At 39.3% G+C, this 19553-nt stretch overlaps 1 protein-coding gene across 1 annotated transcript; it reads right to left on the reverse strand.

Moving 5' to 3' along the window:
- Positions 1 to 283: 283 nt before the first annotated feature.
- On the reverse strand, positions 284 to 18019 carry KIF11 (kinesin family member 11; the record flags this gene model as incomplete). The annotated part of the gene is made up of 22 exons (XM_082286618.1): positions 284 to 406; positions 1092 to 1208; positions 1526 to 1680; positions 1906 to 2128; positions 3269 to 3548; positions 4160 to 4299; positions 4701 to 4859; positions 5844 to 5966; positions 6261 to 6433; positions 6700 to 6907; positions 8085 to 8273; positions 9041 to 9128; positions 9643 to 9731; positions 10365 to 10460; positions 10569 to 10811; positions 11066 to 11156; positions 13715 to 13839; positions 13921 to 14106; positions 14432 to 14510; positions 14592 to 14689; positions 14799 to 14931; positions 17937 to 18019. 22 exons carry the CDS (start codon positions 18017 to 18019, stop codon positions 284 to 286), a joined length of 3201 nt encoding a protein of 1066 aa, XP_082142744.1.
- Between the last annotated feature and the right edge of the window lie 1534 nt (positions 18020 to 19553).

Below are 19553 nucleotides of genomic sequence, written 5' to 3' on the forward strand. Positions count from 1 at the left end.
TTAGATCTACTGAGAAACAGAAAATAATTTCTTACTTGACAACATACATATATGTTTAACATAACAGCACCATAATCTGCAGGGGTTTTTTTTCTTAAAACTTCACAAGCTGCAACATATAAAAATGGGACCAAGGCATGAGATTGAGCAGGGACATCTTTTGATTCAACTTTGCATCACTATGTCACTATACAGAGAGACAGAGAATAACCAAAAAAAGTTATGGCTCAGTAAGACAGTAAGATAGGAATATTTAAAAACAGGGATCTGCAGTGAATATATCTTAGTTCAGCAATCTTAAAGGATGCTTAGATTTCTGAAGAAACTCTTCTGTCATATCCTCTGTTTTGTTCTCCACTGTAGTTGCAGATTTGTTCTCTTTACCTTTTTTGACACTTCTTTTGTGCTGGGATTTAAAGAAAATACCCAATGTTAAGAGAATACAAAGAAATTAAAGACTTCTTGCTCATGTGCAATGCAGTACATTGTGCCCTGAGAAAAAAAGTTGACATAACTCCTAAAGAAGGTTCCTAATAGATTGCATTTACTAAAGAAATTGACTGTAGACATACAGAACCTCAGCAGCTATTTTTAAAGGATCCACAACAAGAACACATGCTCTCCCCAGCAAGAAAACCCCTAGACTAACATACCAAGAAGTTTATGCTGATACATTAGTAGAACAAAAGGGTCAGAAGCATTTAAGTAAAAAAAACCCAACCCATGAAGACTCAAGAATGCCAATATTTCTGTCAGGCCTCTAAGAAAACACTCCACGTAATTTCAACTCTTCCATTAACACACATTTCTACAGCAAATTATGACCATTTTCTTCATGCAGGATTATTTGCTGAGGAGTTTTCAACTGTCTGTCCAGCTTGTCAGAAATCCACATTATTTTATCCACTATTAACTGCAACTAGAATCTGCTGTTACTTTAGCTCAAGTTTAACAAAGCATTCATTATCTACAAGACTTAAAGTTGTGAGACTACACTAAAATATAAGTGACTTGAAACTACAGCATTATTACAGAACAATAATATTTCTTCTCTCAAATACATTGCTGTTTTGCTTATCTGTGGAAGTTACCTGGAAAAAAGGAATGCCACCATTTGTGTGGCAATAGACATTTGTATCCATTAAGTATTTGTCACAAGCAAGGCTTTCACTGGATTCTTGCAACTCTCCTTCCTCTTCCAACAGGTCCTAAAATAGAAGTTTTTCAGAAAATACATTTAATGTCTGAATTTCCTCAATGAATTTACTAAGCATGATCAGATCAATCAAAGACATGGAACTTCCATTTTTGGAAAAGAGAAGAGAAATCTAAATCATTAATATCATTGCTTATTTTTCAAGAGAATGTTTTTGTCATAAGCTCAACACACTTGAGTCCAAGTACACCATAAAACACAAAGGCTACAACAGCCCCAGGGTTCCAGTCACCCTCCACAAGGGCATGGAAAAACCTCCAAGACGTGAAATTTTCATTCAAGAGCTTCATTTGCCATTTATATACGTACCTGACCTGCATTATCCTCCTCCTCCTTTATCACACTGCTTAGCATAGCATCAAGATTTGGTTGCTTTTGCCTTAATTGCTCTAGAAGTACTTCCCGGGGCTCTGTTCTCACGAGTGTGACTGGATAGAAGTAGTCTTTTCTCTGTGGAGTTGTCCCTTCAATGAAGATTTTACACTTTTCAGTGTTTGCTTTAATTTCAAATCCTCAATTATACATCAACTCAATACAGAAATCACACTTTGTTCAGTCTCCATTCTTTGCACACATCTTAAAAAAGATGTAAGGCTGCTAGTTATATTTTGGTGACATTAACCTTCCTTATGAATTCTGGAACTCAAATTGTTTTCTGTAAGAATTCTGTCCCCAGCCTGCTTAAATACCTGTTGAAATATCCACTTTAAGATCTTCTTGCAGGAAACCATTAACCTGAGTTAGCCCATGCTGTACTTCCTCCTTAAGTGCCAGCTTCTGCTCCACAAGTATCTCCTGATCCACCTTTATCTGATCAAGAAGGCCATTCAGCACCTTCCCCTCAGCAGCCTTTTTTCTGCCAATATGGTCAGCAATTTCAGCTATTGCTTTATCACAGTTTTCTTCATTTTTCTGAAAATGAAACAAAAAAACCAACCCAACTAAGAACACCAAGTTAACAGGAAAGGTAAGGTTATAGCCTCTTTTCTAAGATGTGGTGCGTGATTAATGACATGACCTGAAACGAAACAACTGAGAGACCTCAAATTGAGAAGTTTCAGTGCCAGTTTTACACTCTCATTTTGAGAGCTACCTTCAGAAGAGAATCAGTTTCTTAGAAAGTATGATCATTTTATAAAGCTAGTCATAAGAATAAAGATGATGCCATCTGGCTCAGATCAGACTCCTCATGCTTCTATGCACAAACCCTGCACAGAATTAGGATATCCAACCGAACCTGAACATCCTACAAGCACTAGAACCTTTATTGCATTTGTAGGGAAAAAGGAAAACATGGTTTTAGCCATTCCCATTGAAATGAAACTCGTGAAATATTCAGCAGGTACAACAGATACAGAGACATCTTGAGACCACAAATGCTTTTAACAGTTTAGAGTTGGACTCGATCCTCAGAAATCCCTTCCAACTCAGAATATTCTGTGATTCTGTGTGAAGGAAGTTTCTGGTTGAGTTTTTCCTCCTGCAAGTTCGCAAAATACTGAATTTGCCTATTTCAACAATAAAACAAGGGTGGGATGGGAAGTTTGTGATGGAAATGAAAAAAAACCCAAAAAACCGAGAGAGAAACTTTTATCTAAGAGGCCAGAACTAGTAGATACTGAAAAGGAATGCTTTCTCCCATATTGATTCAATCTGACCAGTAAAGTAATTTGCATCCTCCAGAAAATAGCCTGCATTTGATCACTGTGCATCTCCCAGGGACAGTACTGATAGATAAAGCTTTAGAATCAGAGATAAACACTACTGAGATCATGTAAAATGCCCAGATTAAAAATGCAAGTTAGCTGTATGGCATTAATCATGACACCATTTTTTGAGGTTATGTGCACTTGAAGTTCAAAGTCTCCCTCTTAATTTAGGCTTGTGATTTCCTCTGATTACATGTATTTAAGCTCAGTAACATGAGTCTGCTATCAAAAAAAACATACTTTTGTTCTGACTATAACCAAGAACTTTTATTCTCGGCTCTACAAATTCTGCAGTAAACTTTGGCTCAGGAGATTGCATTAGACTCCAAAGGAGTATAGGTACCTTTTGTAAACACTGAAGTTGCTGTTTCTCATCCTTGAATGACAATAGCTGCTGGTTAGTAAAGTTGACCATCTGAGCAGTTGTAAATTCACCCCATGTACTGGTATCCTGAGATACATTTTTGAGATTGCTGAGAAGATGTTGACAGTGGTCATTGGATTCTTCTAGCATTGTCTTGTTTTCAGCATTTATGCTCCTGAGCTCTTGAGAGAAATTATCCAGAGACGCAGTAAATTTGCTGTGATTGGAATTTGCACTGCTGACTAGGTCTGTAGTTTTCCTGCAACAACATATTTGTAAGAGTTCAGAGATTCTGAAAGGTAGATTTTAACACAGTATATTTTTAGAAGAATGAGACCAGAAGCAGTGAAACAGCACAGTTCTATCCAACCAGTTAATTATAACGCTGTTGTTCTACTTAGTAAACTTGCAGCACTTCCAGGAGCAGGATTGTTAAAGAAACCCCCACCAACCAAGAAAGCCCAAAAGAAAACCAAAAGGCCCTAACCACAAACTAAGAACAACTTTGGCAAGACCTTAGCTATTCAGTCTGCATATGAATGAAGCATATTGCAACAGATACATTTTTATGCTTCAAGCTAAACCTTTACAATATGGAGTTCTGAAGTCCAGACACTGAGGGACGCTCCTCAGCATATTGCTCCCAAGATGATACATTCTTATGGGACATGCTCAGGAAACAAGTTTGAGGGAAAGCCTTTCAGAACTAGTTTACTCTGGGGAAAGGCAAACTATGATCTACACTCTGTGTGCAGGCCATGCCCAGCAGGCTTTATAAGCACATAAATATGAAGAGCATCCAATTTTGAAGTTCTCTTCATATATAGTTTATCTTGCATAAGTGTACAGCAAAAATAATGCACTCCTTACAGGTGAACATTTTCTTGCATAGCAGTGATGGTGGTCTTCAGGCTTCCATTTTTTGTGAGTACATCAGTTAAGTTCTTCTGAGTCTCCTGAGCAAAGAGGTCGAGCTGGCTTTGCAGTAAAGACATCAATTTGGCTGCGCTCTATTAAGAAAAATACCACAAGTTTCACTGTTATTCTGCACTTTTCAACAGTCTTAAAGGGTACTTGAATGCCTGAATTAAAAATGCAGAAAATGCAGAGTTTTGCACTTCTAAAGCAGAAGGTACAATTTCTGTGAAGATACAGACTCTTAGCTTTTGGAGACATTTGTAAATGCACATATATTGGATATGCTCACAGCAAGGGGAAGGATTTATTTGTTACATTCCTACATAAACTACTTAAAGCAGCCTAACAAGAAGTAAAAATAATTAGGATCAAGTTACTGTCCTCCTAGCTTTTTTTTCCTGAAGCAAGTATAATGGTTTACTACCACATAAGAGTTTAAATCAAAGCAAGCAATCACACTTGATGTTAGGATGTTTTCTTACTCTAAGGATACCTTTCTTTGTGCCAACCTCGTCATTTCCACTTCTTCTTTTAAACTGTCACAATTATGCTGGAGCTGAGCAAAGCCAGTGGCTGTTTCTTCCTGTATTTTTTTCAGAGTGAGAAAAAGATCTCCAAAGAAGGTATCCATTTCCTTTTTATGGCCCTCCATCTTAAAAAAAAAAAAAGTTTTATTTACAGTTAGATATTTATATCTTTATTCAAGAAACTGATATTTTTTCCCAGCAAAATTGATACAGAAACAAACTCTACCCCAAGGAAATTGTCAAAAGGCATTAATGAAGTATTGTGCATAAAAGGCAGAGAGTAACACTAGGAACGATCTGAAGTTTGAGACTGAAACTTAGTGTGGGGGCTATTCCAAACACAAAATTTGGCATGTGAGGTAAACAAAATAGAAAAATAGACAAGGTACAGCAAGAGCTGGTAAGCCACGGACTATCTCCTGTCTAAGTCCAATAAAAACCTCTTGGACAAGGAGAGTTGATTTCACATGAGCTGTAACTGACAGGAGGGAAAAACGTTTCAGTAAGAGAAACAGGTCACCAGAAATTTTATCTAATAAAGATAAAAGGGAAAGAAAAAAAGAAAAAAGAAATTAAAGAGGCTGCAGTTCTACACAAGTATCATGAGATAGACTAGAACTATAAATTGAAGCAAAGGACTTTAATAAGCACAGTATTGTTTGCATTTACAGTTGTTAACAAGATGAAGCATCACATTCCCCAGGAATCAAAGGGACTATAGAAGAAGTTTGGTATGACAGCAGAAAAAATTTGGAGTGGTAAGACTTGTCTGAGTTGACTTTTTTTAGATTTCTAAAATACAGGGGAGAGTATATTAAATGTATCATCAAATATTTGTTATATAAAGATTTAAGCATCCATGTTTTACCATTCTACTGTGGCACTTAGGCAAGCAGCTGTGCCAATACAGGTAACAGGCAAATTTACCACACTTAGGAGAGGAAAAATGTCTGAAAGTTAAAAGGTAGAACTCATGGGACAAGACAAAGGGGAAAAGGCCAGACAAGAAGTGGAAACACTGACATACTGCAGAAAAACAAAGGACATGTTACCTGTAAATTAAATAAAATAGAAGAGCACAAGGCAAAGAGGCAGGTTTTGTGCATTACCTGGTCAGCCACAGCAGAATATTTCTTCATGTTACTCTGAAACTGACAGTTTAACCCCAAGACAAATTCTACCACTGGTGTCAAGCTATTTACTGCTCTTCCTAATCCAGTTTTGTGCTCCTCCTAGGAAGAGGGGGAAAAAAAAAAGTAAACCAGAATATGGCTGCTCCTTCATCTACATTTGTAAGAAGCTATTATGTACATACCCATGTGCTCTGTTATGACAGTATATGCTATATAGTATATTACCCCCTGTGGGGGTGACATGGAAGGGGAAGTGGGGAGGGACATAATCATGGTTAGGTGGTAAAGCAGATACAGGTAAAGAGCATCAGAAAAAAATCTATATATTTACAGAACCCCTTTTGATCAAAAGCAGTTTTAAGTATCTAAGTAAGAGTATGCAAATGTACTAACAATTAATCTCAGCAGTTCAGCTTTACAATCAAGTGATAGATTCTCATGCTGTGTTATTTTTTCAGACATGTGAGAAACTTCAGTAGACACCAAGTCTTTAAAAGAGGCAAAAGATGCTGATACAACTGATGCAAGAATATCTGCTGTAGAAGAACTGGTAGACAGGAGGTCACCTACAAAAGAAATCAGAGTTACAAATTTTTTTGAAGTTCCACTGTAAAATAGGAACTCTTTTTATTGTTCATAACCTTAATCCCCCTTACAGCACAGGAAGGCTGTGGATCATCCCAGATACATTACTACTGGTGCAACTGTAATCATTATGTCACTTAAATAAAGCCAGTTCTCCTTTCCTAAAACAGATACATTTCAGGAAGTGGTCTTTGGGACCACTATTTCAAAAATTCAGAATGACTACTGATACAGGTATTATACTTACCTATAAAATTTGTGTAAAATGTCAACATCTGTTGCTGCTTCAAACTGTTTTCAGTAATTGAATCTTGTATTTTGCTGAACAAAGCATTCATTTGTCCTGCAAATGTATTTTGGACAACAGCATTGTGCTGATCAACAGCCTTCTTACGGTCCAGTTTTGCATGGAGCCCAGATACATCTCTTGTAGTTTCTTCCACTGTACTAAGTAACTATAATTTTTAAAGTATTTTAGTAAGTCTTTAAACAAGGAGTCAAGCATATATTATATAAGGAAAAGCAACAATAGTTCTGACTTAAAGGAGTTAACTCTCTAGGAAGACAGGTATTTCCCTTTGCACCATCAAATTACAACTGTTCCAGACCCTGCTGTTATGTCATTTATACTTTTAGAACATGGGAAAAAGTTACCTACTAGAGACCATTTGGTCTGGCTTTAAAATCAAAGCATTAATAAATTACTTCCTCAGTATTTAAGGAATTAAGGTATAATTTATCCCAGAATAGTAACTGAAAAATACCTAAGGAGTTCAACTTTTTTCTGAACAGTCTGATAGTAAATACATTCTTTAATATAGTACTCAAGCAAGAGGTTTCTAGTACTAGTCCTGTGATAAATAACTTAGAATTCATACAAATAGTGGAGTCCTGGTTTTGTAGTGAGCATGAATAATTTCTGCACCTATTTGTCTCACACAAACACTCCACAACCCACATGTAAAAACCAGGCATTCCCTCCCAATCTTACAGGAATCCAAATAGAAAGAAATTGTCATGGTGCCTGAAGATACAAGTTTCATCACTTTGCAGTTTAAATAGCAGGACACTCTCTCTCCCTAACCTCAAGTCTTTTTTGATAGTTACAACCAATCTACAAACACATCAAAGCCATACCCTAAAACACAGAGGGCAACACTGGTCAAAGCTTTTTGCTATTTTTCTACCCCAGTTCATAGAATGGTTTGGGCTGGAAGGGACATTAAAGATCATCTAATTCTAAGCCTCCTGCCATGGGCAGGGACATGTTCCACTAGACCAGCTTCTTCAGTTATGTATAATTTATTGTTTTGCAGGACCTCTTGTAAGATTTTGAAAGAAAATTACCTATTCTGCAAAACAACTCATGATAATAGATACTGCAAAGCACTGGAACTCCCATGACAAACTGGCCTGAGGTAAAGTTAGTTTCAGACCAACCAGAGTGTTTAGCAGTCAACTGTCAATACTACCACAGAGAAAGTCCTGCAATCTAATCCTAGTTTTCCATCTTAAATTCAGGTCTTGTCCCACTCACATCATGCTTTACCAACAACTGGGTTTCCTTGAATAGCCCATGAAACTCCTAAACATAGGAAGCTGATTTACAGTAGGTACAAGAACTGTGACAACCTTGCTAGCTGTGCCATGAAGTTTTTGTTCAGTACTTTCCAAAACTGAAACCACATATTCTTCTTCAGCCAGCTGAACCTTGGTTTCTTGTAGATCTTTTTGGGTTTCTTCCAGTTCTTTCTCCTTGATTTGCAGATCTGTTTTACATTGTTCAAGTTCATTTTTACTCACTCTGAATAGTTCAGTAACCTAAATAGGAAGACAGTCATCAAAAAGACAACATCACTTTTTATAAATCTGACAGTTTCATTTCACATCTCTCAAATTATGTGACAATGCCAAAAGGCAAATTGTCATCTAGCAATGCAATTTCAGCTGTAGGACTCAGGTCTTAAACCTAAACTACAGGTTTGTATAGTCTTTGTAATCACTGAAAATATCAAGCCAACCATTCTCACTCACTGTGATAATGCCTTGCTTCCCCTCTCAAAATACAAGAGCAAACTACTGTTACAGCACAAGGAAAATAAACCCACCGAACAAACATAACCAGATAGATTGAAAAGCGTCAGTAAAGCTGATTACATAGAAGAGTTACATATACCAGCAAATTAATATCTACATTTCTCTTAAACAAGGAGCTCCAATTTTCATGTAGTTTGTTAATGAGAGCTCATGACCTCTCTCCCCCTATTCTTTGCTCCTAAGCAGATGCCTGTCAACTGAGATGATACCATTTTACAAGCAGATTTTTGGCTGAAAATGCAGCAAAGCAAATTATAGTAGCAGACATGAAAACAGCTTTAGAAATAAATATTGCAACCTGCAATTTCATAAATGTTATTTCAAATTCCTAACTTCAAGGACTAGTAAGCTAATTGGGGAACTTTAAGAACAACAATAAAAAGAATCTTCTGACTGTTCCTTCCTCAAACTTTTTTCCGCCTTGTGAAAGGAGCAATGAATTTCTTCCATTTTTTGGCAGATTTAAGACACAGTTGAAAAATATCACTTACCCTTTTCATTTCTTCCTCCATGACACTGATTTTGTCAATATACTCTGTAATTTGTTCTTCCTGAACCGTCAGCTTTCCATTAAGGGCTCTCAAGTGAGGATTAAAATAAACAAACAAATTAGTCAAGTAAGAGCCAATTTCAAGATTTTTCACTACATTTTCAGTAATTTCAAAAAATAAGTACTGCTAAATTCTATATGAATAGCAGGTAATTTTCACTTAGGCAGAAAAGATCTAAGGCAATTTTCCATTGCAAACTTTCTATGCAAACTACCCCTATTAAAAGTGAAGTTAAATATATCAAGTTTGCTTTCCTGTATGAGCTTCCACTGAAAAAAAAAAAGGTTGCATGTGTAAATCTGCATGCTGGGTAATGCTTATGGTAAGTTCCACACATACATAAATTCCTCAGTGCAAGCCTATTAGATTTTATCTGTATAATAGTTAATTTTGGAAGAATGAGTTGACCAAACAGTTCAGTTTTCCTAACTATCTTCAACTTTCTGGATTGAAAACAGATCTGAAGGTATTCCTGTATAAGGACAGGTACCCAGGATCTCGGATTTGTTGCTAGTTGTTTTATAGAAATTTCGCACACATACTCATAGTTTTCAAGAGAAATATAGACTCCATTTTTCTCTCGTGCAGCAGCAAGGTCTCGCTTCAGACGCTCAATCTCTTCGGTGTATTCCTGCATAAAGAAACAATCACATGTGAACCTGAAAATTTCTATTTCAGTTTTGATATTCAGCTTAACAGATACTTCACAAAGGTAGTGCTCTACAGAAGTTTTGCATAAACATAAGAGCAAAGCACTTCACTTCTGTTCTAAGTTCAGTATAGCACCATTAAAATTCATATCATTGGATATATATTGGCTATATGTAGAGCATAGAAACCTTCCATTTGAAGGTCATACTTGGTTGCATTTAGCAGCTTACAATGGGAATCACACCTTCCTTAGGGGCAGAGCTACTTTACATTGGCTCTCCACTTGTACTTACTGACAAGTTCATTTTAATTCAAGCACTTTCTAGGGACAGTGCAAAATTGCAGACATGTAATACCCACAGTCACAGCTAGTAGAAATAGCCCTCTGTTCAACTTTAGTCTTACTAACAGCTCCAATATCTGCAGGGACTAATGCTACACCAGTGCAGCTCTAGTTTAAAAGCATCAGTTCAGTAATTAAAATCACTTCAGAAAAGCACTGCTACTAGTTTCAGCTTCTCCCATACTCATAACTCCCACACAGTAAAAACTACATTAACAAAAAGTCAAGCCTAACCTGTAACTTCATTTTGTAAGATATATGTCTTGTTACCTTAATAAGAGCTTTTTTTGTTAGCTTCTGATTAACTTCAGGCTTGTTCATTATGTTCTTTGCTCTATGGGCATATTCCAGTGTACTCAATGTTTCCTGTGAAAAACAGATGTAACACTAGGTCAAGCTGTGGAATTAACTCATACCTTTGTATCATCAGCAAAATACTTATTTTAGGAAGAGGTTTTCAGACTTTAAATTTACCTCAAGATTTACAGATGCAGGCGAAACTGTGGCAATTATTGATGTTTTTGTCCGTCCTCCAAGAGAGTCTTGGAGGATTCTTGTGAGTTTAGATTCCCTGTACGGAATATGAGGGGCTCTTTCCACTAGAGCAGTAATAACTCTTCCTAGTGTCAGTAGAGATTGGTTGATATTTCCAGCTTCACGAGCTCTCTTGTCAACTGCCCCTGATCGACCAATGTTTTCACTTCCTGCAAGATCAACCTGAAAGGCAGGTTATGCTTCTGTCTCAAGCACCCCAAAGAATGCTTGCCCCAAAGTCTTGCAGAACACATAAAAGAGTTTACAAGTTTTTCGGGAGACAACGGGGTGATAGATGGGACTGACATTTTTCAGCGTGACAAAGAGACTTCATATCACTTTATGAAAACAATCATTTTCCCCTTATCAGGAAAAAACTAATACACTCTAGTTCATGACTAAAAATTCTATCAATGACATTTAGTTCAAATACTTACCAAGTTTAGCTTCCCAATTTTAACAAGTTCTTCTCCATCTACTGTTGTTTCTTTCATATGGATGGTAATTGAAAACACAGAGTGGGAACGGCTGCAAAAGAAACCAGTTTCAGATGTTCCACTAAAACCAAATATCTACTTGTTATACGACTGCTGCAAGTTCTGTGCTCTTTACAGAGAATACATTTAGCCCATGAACTGCAAATTACATTTTCAATACACAAAGTTATTCTGCCAAGTACAATTTTGTGTGTATACATATGAATGTGGTATTTAAAACCAGTGCTGAAGCAACTGGATGACATTTGACTCATTCAATCCTGATAAATTTTATTTTATTTCAAGGAAAAGGAAGAGAAATGCCTTGGTTTTGCTTACATTTGTGTATTCTCAACTCACAAGCATCTCATGAAAACTGACTTGTAGATTTTTTTTTTTTTTTCAGTCCTTATGCTAAGAGCAGTTTTACAGAATGTGAGATTAAGGAACGTAACTTTCTTTATCCAGCCAAAGAAAATTCAGCAGCTAGCTGAATCCAATATTAAAACTTTAGAAGTTCAATTAATTTTTCAGTCAAAAATAGTAATACAGTTGAAGATCACAGAATCATGGAATGGTTTCACCGAGCTCCAACCCCCCTACTATGGGCAAGGATACCTTCCACAGACTAGGCTGCTCAAAATCCCATCCAACCTGGCCTTGGACACTTCTAGGGATGGAACATTCATAATTTCTCTGGGCAACATGTTCCAGTGTTTCACCACTTTCATAGTAAAGATGATTTTAGGTTGAGCTTATTCCTTTAATAAGTTTTTACTACAGGAAGCTGACATATATAGAAAGCCATAGACATCAAATTACACCAGCCTGACCATATATAGAACAACACCTCAGGCACAATGAATTCTCAAAATTCCCTGGAATCTCAGACAAAATAAGTTCTGTGTTCTAATCAGTGGTAGAAAATACCCATTTCCTTCCACCAGTAGACAGACATGCTCAGTATACCTTGAAATTAAAATACAACAGAGGCAGGGTACATTCCTTACTGATGCAACACTGGACCACTACTTGTTCACAGTGACAGATAGCACATCTGCAGCTCAAGAATGTGAAGGCAATAATAAAAAGAATGCTGGTTTTGACCCAGGCGCTTGTATCACATTCTATGACCTGCAACCATATGAAGCAGCCCTTATTGCCATATAACCTTATCCCCAACTTCCACAACCTACTTTACAAATTTTGCAGAAGCTAGATTTTGAAATGAGGGTCTTGTGATGTCTGTAAAAAGCAGATCATAGCGGCATTTTGAAATTACAAACTTCAGTAACAAATCCTGAGGTATCGTTTTCTACTGCTGGTGAGGAGAGGAAAGGATACTCAAGACTCTTACACCAAGTTTATTTAGTAAATTGGACTGGCCAAAACACCCAATCACCAAGAACAGCTAGAATAAAGACAACCCACCTCTCTGATACAGGTATATCAACAAAACATCTTCCAAAATTGAAAGGAACCTTCTTTTTGAAAATGTACAGTATCTACTGCAAGGAGTATTTATCTCATGCTAGTACATACAATGCATTTTACTTATTATCTGTCAGATTTAGGTCTTCTGTTTTGATAGGCATAGAAAGCTTTGAAAATGCTCACTTAACTTTGAGTTATACTTAAACTTCAATATTCCAGACATCTAATTAAGAACATTATGATGCTTTTATCTCAGCTACAGTTATGTGGAATTCCAGGGCTACTGTTCCAAGTAGACACTGCAAATTTTCAAAGGATGTATTAATTACAAGGCAGGAAAACCCTGAACAAGAGGGGAAGTTCGCGTTAAAAACAATGCAGGGAGAAACAGCTTGTCCATTTTTAACTTGAGAAGCATTCAGATTTTATGATGTTCTTTCTACTGGATTTTTTGGGCTGGAGTTAGTTTTCTTCAGAGTAGCTGGTACGGAGCTGTGTTTTGGATTTGTGCTGTGTACAGGTTTGATAATACAGAGATGTTGTTGTCAGGGCTTTTCATGCTGTGACACTGGCAAGGAGGTTCAGAGTGCATGGGAGGCTGGGAGCAGACACAGGACAGGTGACTCCAAATTACCAAAGGGATATATTCCAGACCATATGGCATCATGCTCAGTGGATTAAGTGGGGGAAGAGGGGAGAGAACATTTGGAGTGATGGCATTTGTCTTCCCAAGTCACTGTTACACATGATGGGTACCTACTCTCATGGAGATGGATGAATCATAGGAAGCAGTGAATTGATTTCTTGCTTTGCTTGTGTGCACAGCTTTTGCTGTCCCTATTAAACTGTCTTTATCGCAACCCATGAGTTTTCCAGATTTTAGACTTCCAATTCTCTCCCCCAAAGCTACAGGTGGGGGAGTGAGTGAGTGGCTGGGTGGCCTTGGCTGCTGGCTGCGGTCAAACCATGATACCCCTTCATATGCCTACTGCAATCATCCCACAGCATGTAGTAAAGAAGAAATTGTAACTCTGGCTTTCTAACCCACATTTGACAGCCTGCACTGTGATAACAATCTCAAGATGATGTCATGTTTGTACTAGCTTCTTACTTCTTCAGTAAGATTCTGTTTAAGAAAGAACAAAATAAGGTTTCTGAAATGGGGAAGATTTGTACCTGGAATATGCGTTCATGTAAGTAGCTGCAGTTGTTCTTTTGGCTGCACCCCTTTCCAGGATTTGGTAAACTTGATTTTTGTTGTGTACAGTTACTTCTTCCAAGCCTTTAATAATTACACCCCTCTGTCAGAAAGTAATACATGCTTATTATATGTCTCTCAACAATCCTGAAAGCCTCAAGATAATAAATTTTGTAGCACTAACCTTGTTTCGAGGATCATCAAACATCTGCAGTCTTTCTCCGACATCAGGAGTAGGATTCAGAAGATCAAAAAGCTCCTCATTATAGATTTCCAAAAGAGAGACTTTCACTGAAAATTCGGTACCATTCTCTGTGAGTTTTTCAAATATTTGATGCAATGTACGGGGTATGATACCTGCTAGTGGATCCTATAAATTAAAAAGAAATATTTGATTTATAAATGTACTGAAAGAGATTTGTAGTTAGGGGGTAGAGTTTCAACTAAACAGTCTGATTGGATATAAACAAGAATAAAGATGACCTTCCATACAAAAATCGTCATGAGTTGAATGCAATACATTAAAGATGTAAAGTTGTGCTTTTCATATATACGAACGAGACTATTTGTTAATCTACAAACATTGAAGGAAAGTCAGCTTCTGAAAGGCATAAGCTTTTGGTTTTCTTTAGCCTTCTGCAGTTTCCAACTTTGAACTACAGTACAGACGAGAAATCTCAGGAGTGAAAAAATACCTCTTCCCAAGTATATTCTTCATTAGGTGACCGCTCCCCTTCCATTGTGAAGGTCTTACCAGTACCAGTTTGGCCATAACTGTGAGAATAAAAATAAAAATGTAAACAAGTAACTAAAATACAAATAAAATTTCCTAATACTAATTAGTGGCTTACTTACGCAAACACTGTACAGTTGTAGCCCATAATAACTTCATCCAAAATGGGACACACAACACTCCGGTATACATCAATCTGCTTTGCCTGAGCTCCAAAAACCTATTGACACAAAGATAACACATCTGATTTATCCATACAATAATGTATAACATCACACTAAGTACTAGCTTGTTTCTAGAAGTCCTCAACTTGACAAGCAGTTACCAACCATATCAAATGTGTAAGTCTTTCTTGATGACTTATCTGTCACTCCTCCAGTGCGGACACTGACTTCCTTTCTTGCTTGATCACAGTCTACGACAGCATAGGAGCTCGCTCTAAGTTCTGAGGCGTTAAAAGGCCTAAAAGGACAGGAGTCAGGAATATTGGATTGAAATCATTGCTAACAAGAATATAAACAGATGAAGCAGTAATATCACTCAGTTTAAGGCTCTAGAACAGTATAACTGGGCAAAAAGAACAAAGTTTTTAACTTTATCTGTTTAATAATTGTTTAAAAAAAAAAGCCGCAATTTGGCAGTTTACAGACCGTTTCTCCTTTCTTCCACTGTGAGACAACTCAGGTATCTATAGCTTTTTGTTATATACATATTTTTAACACGCCTATAACCACGTTTAAGATCATTTAGATGGGCACATAGCTAACAGGCATTAGAACATGTTCAAATCCAGGGGGTAGAAGATCAAACACACCAAACAGCTGTCTAAATAAGACAACTTCAAAAAAAAAGAAAAACACTTATACATGCAAGTTAATGCCATACTGAATCAAATGCTGATGACACAGCACTCTAAAGCACCAAAAATACCAAGAGACCATACTAATTGCAGGACAGTAAACATCAACACCAGAACCTTCATAATGCTGATGCATATGAATAGTATTTAATAAGACAGACAGAATCATCAGATTTGGGGCTGGGGGGAAAGTCCAAATTAATTTGAAGTCAACCATAGTAAAAAGGTTTAAAAGCCATACAATAGAACTTTTGAACTTTACAGTGAGCATTTTGTTCCACCACTAAGTTAATTCAAACGTGGTGCACACCATTTTCCTTAAAGAGACATTTGCCACTATTTCTCCTGAAATGTATGGAAATGTCCTAAAAAGCATGAAACCCTATTTTATTCTTCATATAGTAGTGCAACTGCACTGAATGTCTAAGTTACCCATATAGTTGACCTGAACAGTCAACTTGAAAATATAACTTTTACAATCTTGTACTCTCTAAAATAATCTTGAATCTAGAGACACTTCAGATGCTCTTTAAATTATAGTGATAAAGAAAAAAAAGGCAAGAAAAGCACAAGCACATGGCACCTCGAGTTTCCTAAACCTTGTGGGTAACATTTCTCCCTCAATCTATCACTGAGGCTGAAGTGTCAGATTCTAAACAGACCATGGGACACTGGGGTGCAAGATCGACTGATGAAAACAGAAAATCACTAAAATCTTGTTCACAGGAGCAAGCTACAGCTTCATGACTTTTAAAGTAACAGAAGGCCAAACAATGAACATATTCTGCTGTATAACCATGTAACACTGAACCAGTCCATCGCAGGAGGAACAACAGCCCACAGCTGCGATATTAGGGGAACAATTTAGCTGGGCTGATGCAGGAATACAGACCATCACTACTACATAAGCAGCTGCCTGGTATGCCATGGAGACATTTGATCTCAGGTTCATTCCCTTACATATAAAGCACATTATAACAATGCTAATGCATGCACTTTGTGTTTCCAAATTCATGTTTTACCGAAGCTCAGTAAATGTGTTGCTTGAAAAGATTTTTTTGATATGCCCAGACTGATCAGGTTTTGGAAACAAATTAGGACACCAAAGAACACAGTTGTACCTACCTTCATGTCTGTAAGATAAGGAGAATCTAACTTGATGAAAAAGAAAAACAAAGGTGGAAGAAACATTTACTAGCTCAAATAAACTGAAGCTATTAAAAAAAATAGCTCTACAAAGGGCAAGAGCAAGGGTGGGCAATAAAGTTTTTTAGAGGTTAGAAACTAACTCTTGACACAGCCATTGGTCTGTGAGCTGCAAAAAATGCAGAACACTACACCATGGACAGTCCCAATGCTACTGTCATAGTGAGCGTTATATTTAGATACTTATACTTAATGAAGCTATTCCAGAACAATTACGAGAGGTAAAAAGAAAACAGTTACTCTTGACGTATTTCAAATACAACTGCTTCAATAAACTTATTCTTTTGCAATAGCCTTGACTCACATCAACATTTTCACAAATCCCACAATACTTGTTTCAGAAGCTTTCCAGCTGCATTACAAAGAAGGCTAAATTAATTTTAATTTCTATATTCGCTCTGCATCTGTAAATGCAGAACTCGTAAGCTTGAAAATATAACTGCAAAAGGCATTAAAACATAATATGTAAGCTAATATTTGCAGGTCTGGCTCAAAAAAACCCCAACTTCTAATGGTGTTTTAAACACTATACTTAATGCATTACCAGTATTACAGTTTTAACATACAATGTTTTGAGATTATTTAAGCAATTCTTCAAAGCCACCTCAGAATTACAAAGAGAACCTAATTTTATGGTATATGAAACTTATCACTTCATACCAAAAAGTAAATTCATCTCATCAACCAAGACATTTGGTCATTTTTACCTCACCAGTAGATGCCCCATCCCATTGCTTGCCCTCTGGAAAGTCTGCATCAATCAAGTTATTTGACAGAAATACCACAGCGGGTATATGTATATATATATAGCAACAATTTTAGCTGTTAAAACTCAGCGACTTCCTAAAGGAGCTCACAGAAGGGCAAAATTCAGCCTGAGTTTTTGTGTCTCGGCTATCAGTCATACTAATTCTACGTAGCTCTTCTTGAGCTTCCTAGGCAGCTTCATACTGGGTGTGCGCTGAATCAAGTTCGGAAACTGCAGTTTTTTGCCTTTTTGAGCAATAAGAAATCACTCACAGCAGCCTTCTGCGGAAGTGCCGCTTCCCCGCGGGACACACGGGGCCGCCTCACCCGCGGACCGGCAGCTCCCAGCGCAGTGCCGAGAGCGCTCAGGGGTACGGGCGGCTCCCTCACAGCGATCCCCCGGGGCACGTGTCCGCAGCCGGACACAGCGGCCCAGCAGACCCACAGCTGCACGGTGCATACCACACGGTGCATACCACACGGTGCATACCACACGGTGCATACCACACGGCGGCCGCCTCGGCCCGCCGGCCACGCGGGCTGTCAGGAGCGCAGCGCAGAGAACGTCTGGGCCCGAGTCCCGGAGGCACCGACGCGCGACCTCCCCCACGGACCGGCCCCCAACGCTCGCCCAGAGAAGAGCCGCCGCGCGTACCTGCACCGCACCACCACCTGGATGTTCTTGCCCTTCTCCTCTTTCTTGGTCGTGCCGCCGCCCTGAGAGCCAGAGAAAGCCATGGCGGGACGGGTTCGGGACCGAGCCGCTACCGCGGTGCCGGAGCTCGGATCGGCCGCGCGCGCAGCCGCCACTGCCGCTTTGAACCGCGCACCGCCCGGCCCGGCCAATCAGCGGCGGCCCCGGGGCACCACGGGACGGGATTTCAAATCCTGGGGGTGGCGCGCGGCGGGAGCGGCGGCGTTGTCCCGCCCTGAGCGTGTCGGGCCTGTTGCCGGGACTGTGAGGTAGGTGGCTTGGGCTGGGCTGGGCTGGGCTGGGCTGGGCTGGGCTGGGCTGGGCTGGGCTGGGCTGGGCTGGGCTGGGCTGGGCTGGGCTGGGCTGGGCTGGGCTGGGCTGGGCTCGGCTCGGCTGGGCTCGGCTGGGCTCGGCTCGGCTCGGCTCGGCTCGGCTCGGCTCGGCTCTCTAAGCCTCTGTGCTGCTGGTCCCGCTGAACCGTGATGCGCTACCCGGCGTCTACTCGTACCTGCCGTGCGGCTCGTCTGTGCCGCCAGTACCGCGAGGGGCCAGCAGGACAATGTCCGGCTTCCTCTGCGACTGCCGCTGATACCTACGAGTCTGAGGGCAGCCGATCTCCTCGCCTTTCAAGAGTCGTATCATCCATATAACCCTTTCTCACAGGTCAAGCCCTCCGGCCGTCCGTTCTTCTGTTCCCTCTAGCTCTCTGGGTGGCTCGCGATTTCTTTAAACATCACGACAAATAAGCGCACCTTGCTAATGCCTTGTGGAATGGAAACACTACTTGGCCCGTTTAAAAAAAGCATCACGTTTCTATTTACACAGTGGGGCACAGCGCTCAGCATTCCCAGCAGGGCACCTGCTGACCCCTCGGCCAGTGGTGGCCCAGCGCAGGTTGCCAGGCAGACACTACCCCCCAGCTGTGCATTTCTGGCCATGCCTGCAGAGCTCTGCTCTGGTCCCGCTGTGCCTTGTGCATGCTTCAACTCAGGCAGGTCTCCAGCACAAATCATCAACGTCAGTCTGAACTCCACACTTAACTTTCCACGTGTTCACAGGCTGGTGTTGCCTTATCGAGTAGTGGGAAAATCCTATGGAAGAATGAAAATAAGTAGTTAAAGGCTCAGGACAAAGCACCACGGGTGTACCACATCCATCCTTTTACTTTGAAACTTAATCATGTGAACCACTTTCCCATCTAGCTCACCCTGCCTTCCCTGTGAGACCTTCTTCTGAGGCACTATTAAAAGCTTTGCTAGGTGGACATCTATGACAGGATAACAGGTCTTCTGGGTAGAGGAGAAGAATCAGATGTCAGAGAAGATTCAACTGGTCTGATGTGCTTTTTTTGTTAAATCTGTACTGGCTCCTACAGACTTATACTGTCACCTACCTGTTACAGCCTACAGTGCTTTGCTGTTGTTCTAGGGCCTTTGTAATTTCTGAAATTTAGACTGCCCATCTATAATTTTGCAGGTGTCCACAGCCTTTTTTTCCCCTAAAGTTAGCTGCTTTGAATCTTACTATACTTCACTTCCCTGTGAATTCTTAAAGTTAAGAGCAAATCAATCTTAACCC

The sequence above is a fragment of the Coloeus monedula genome (genome assembly GCF_965178545.1).
Source record: "Coloeus monedula genome assembly, chromosome: 8".
Classification (NCBI taxonomy): domain Eukaryota; kingdom Metazoa; phylum Chordata; class Aves; order Passeriformes; family Corvidae; genus Coloeus; species Coloeus monedula.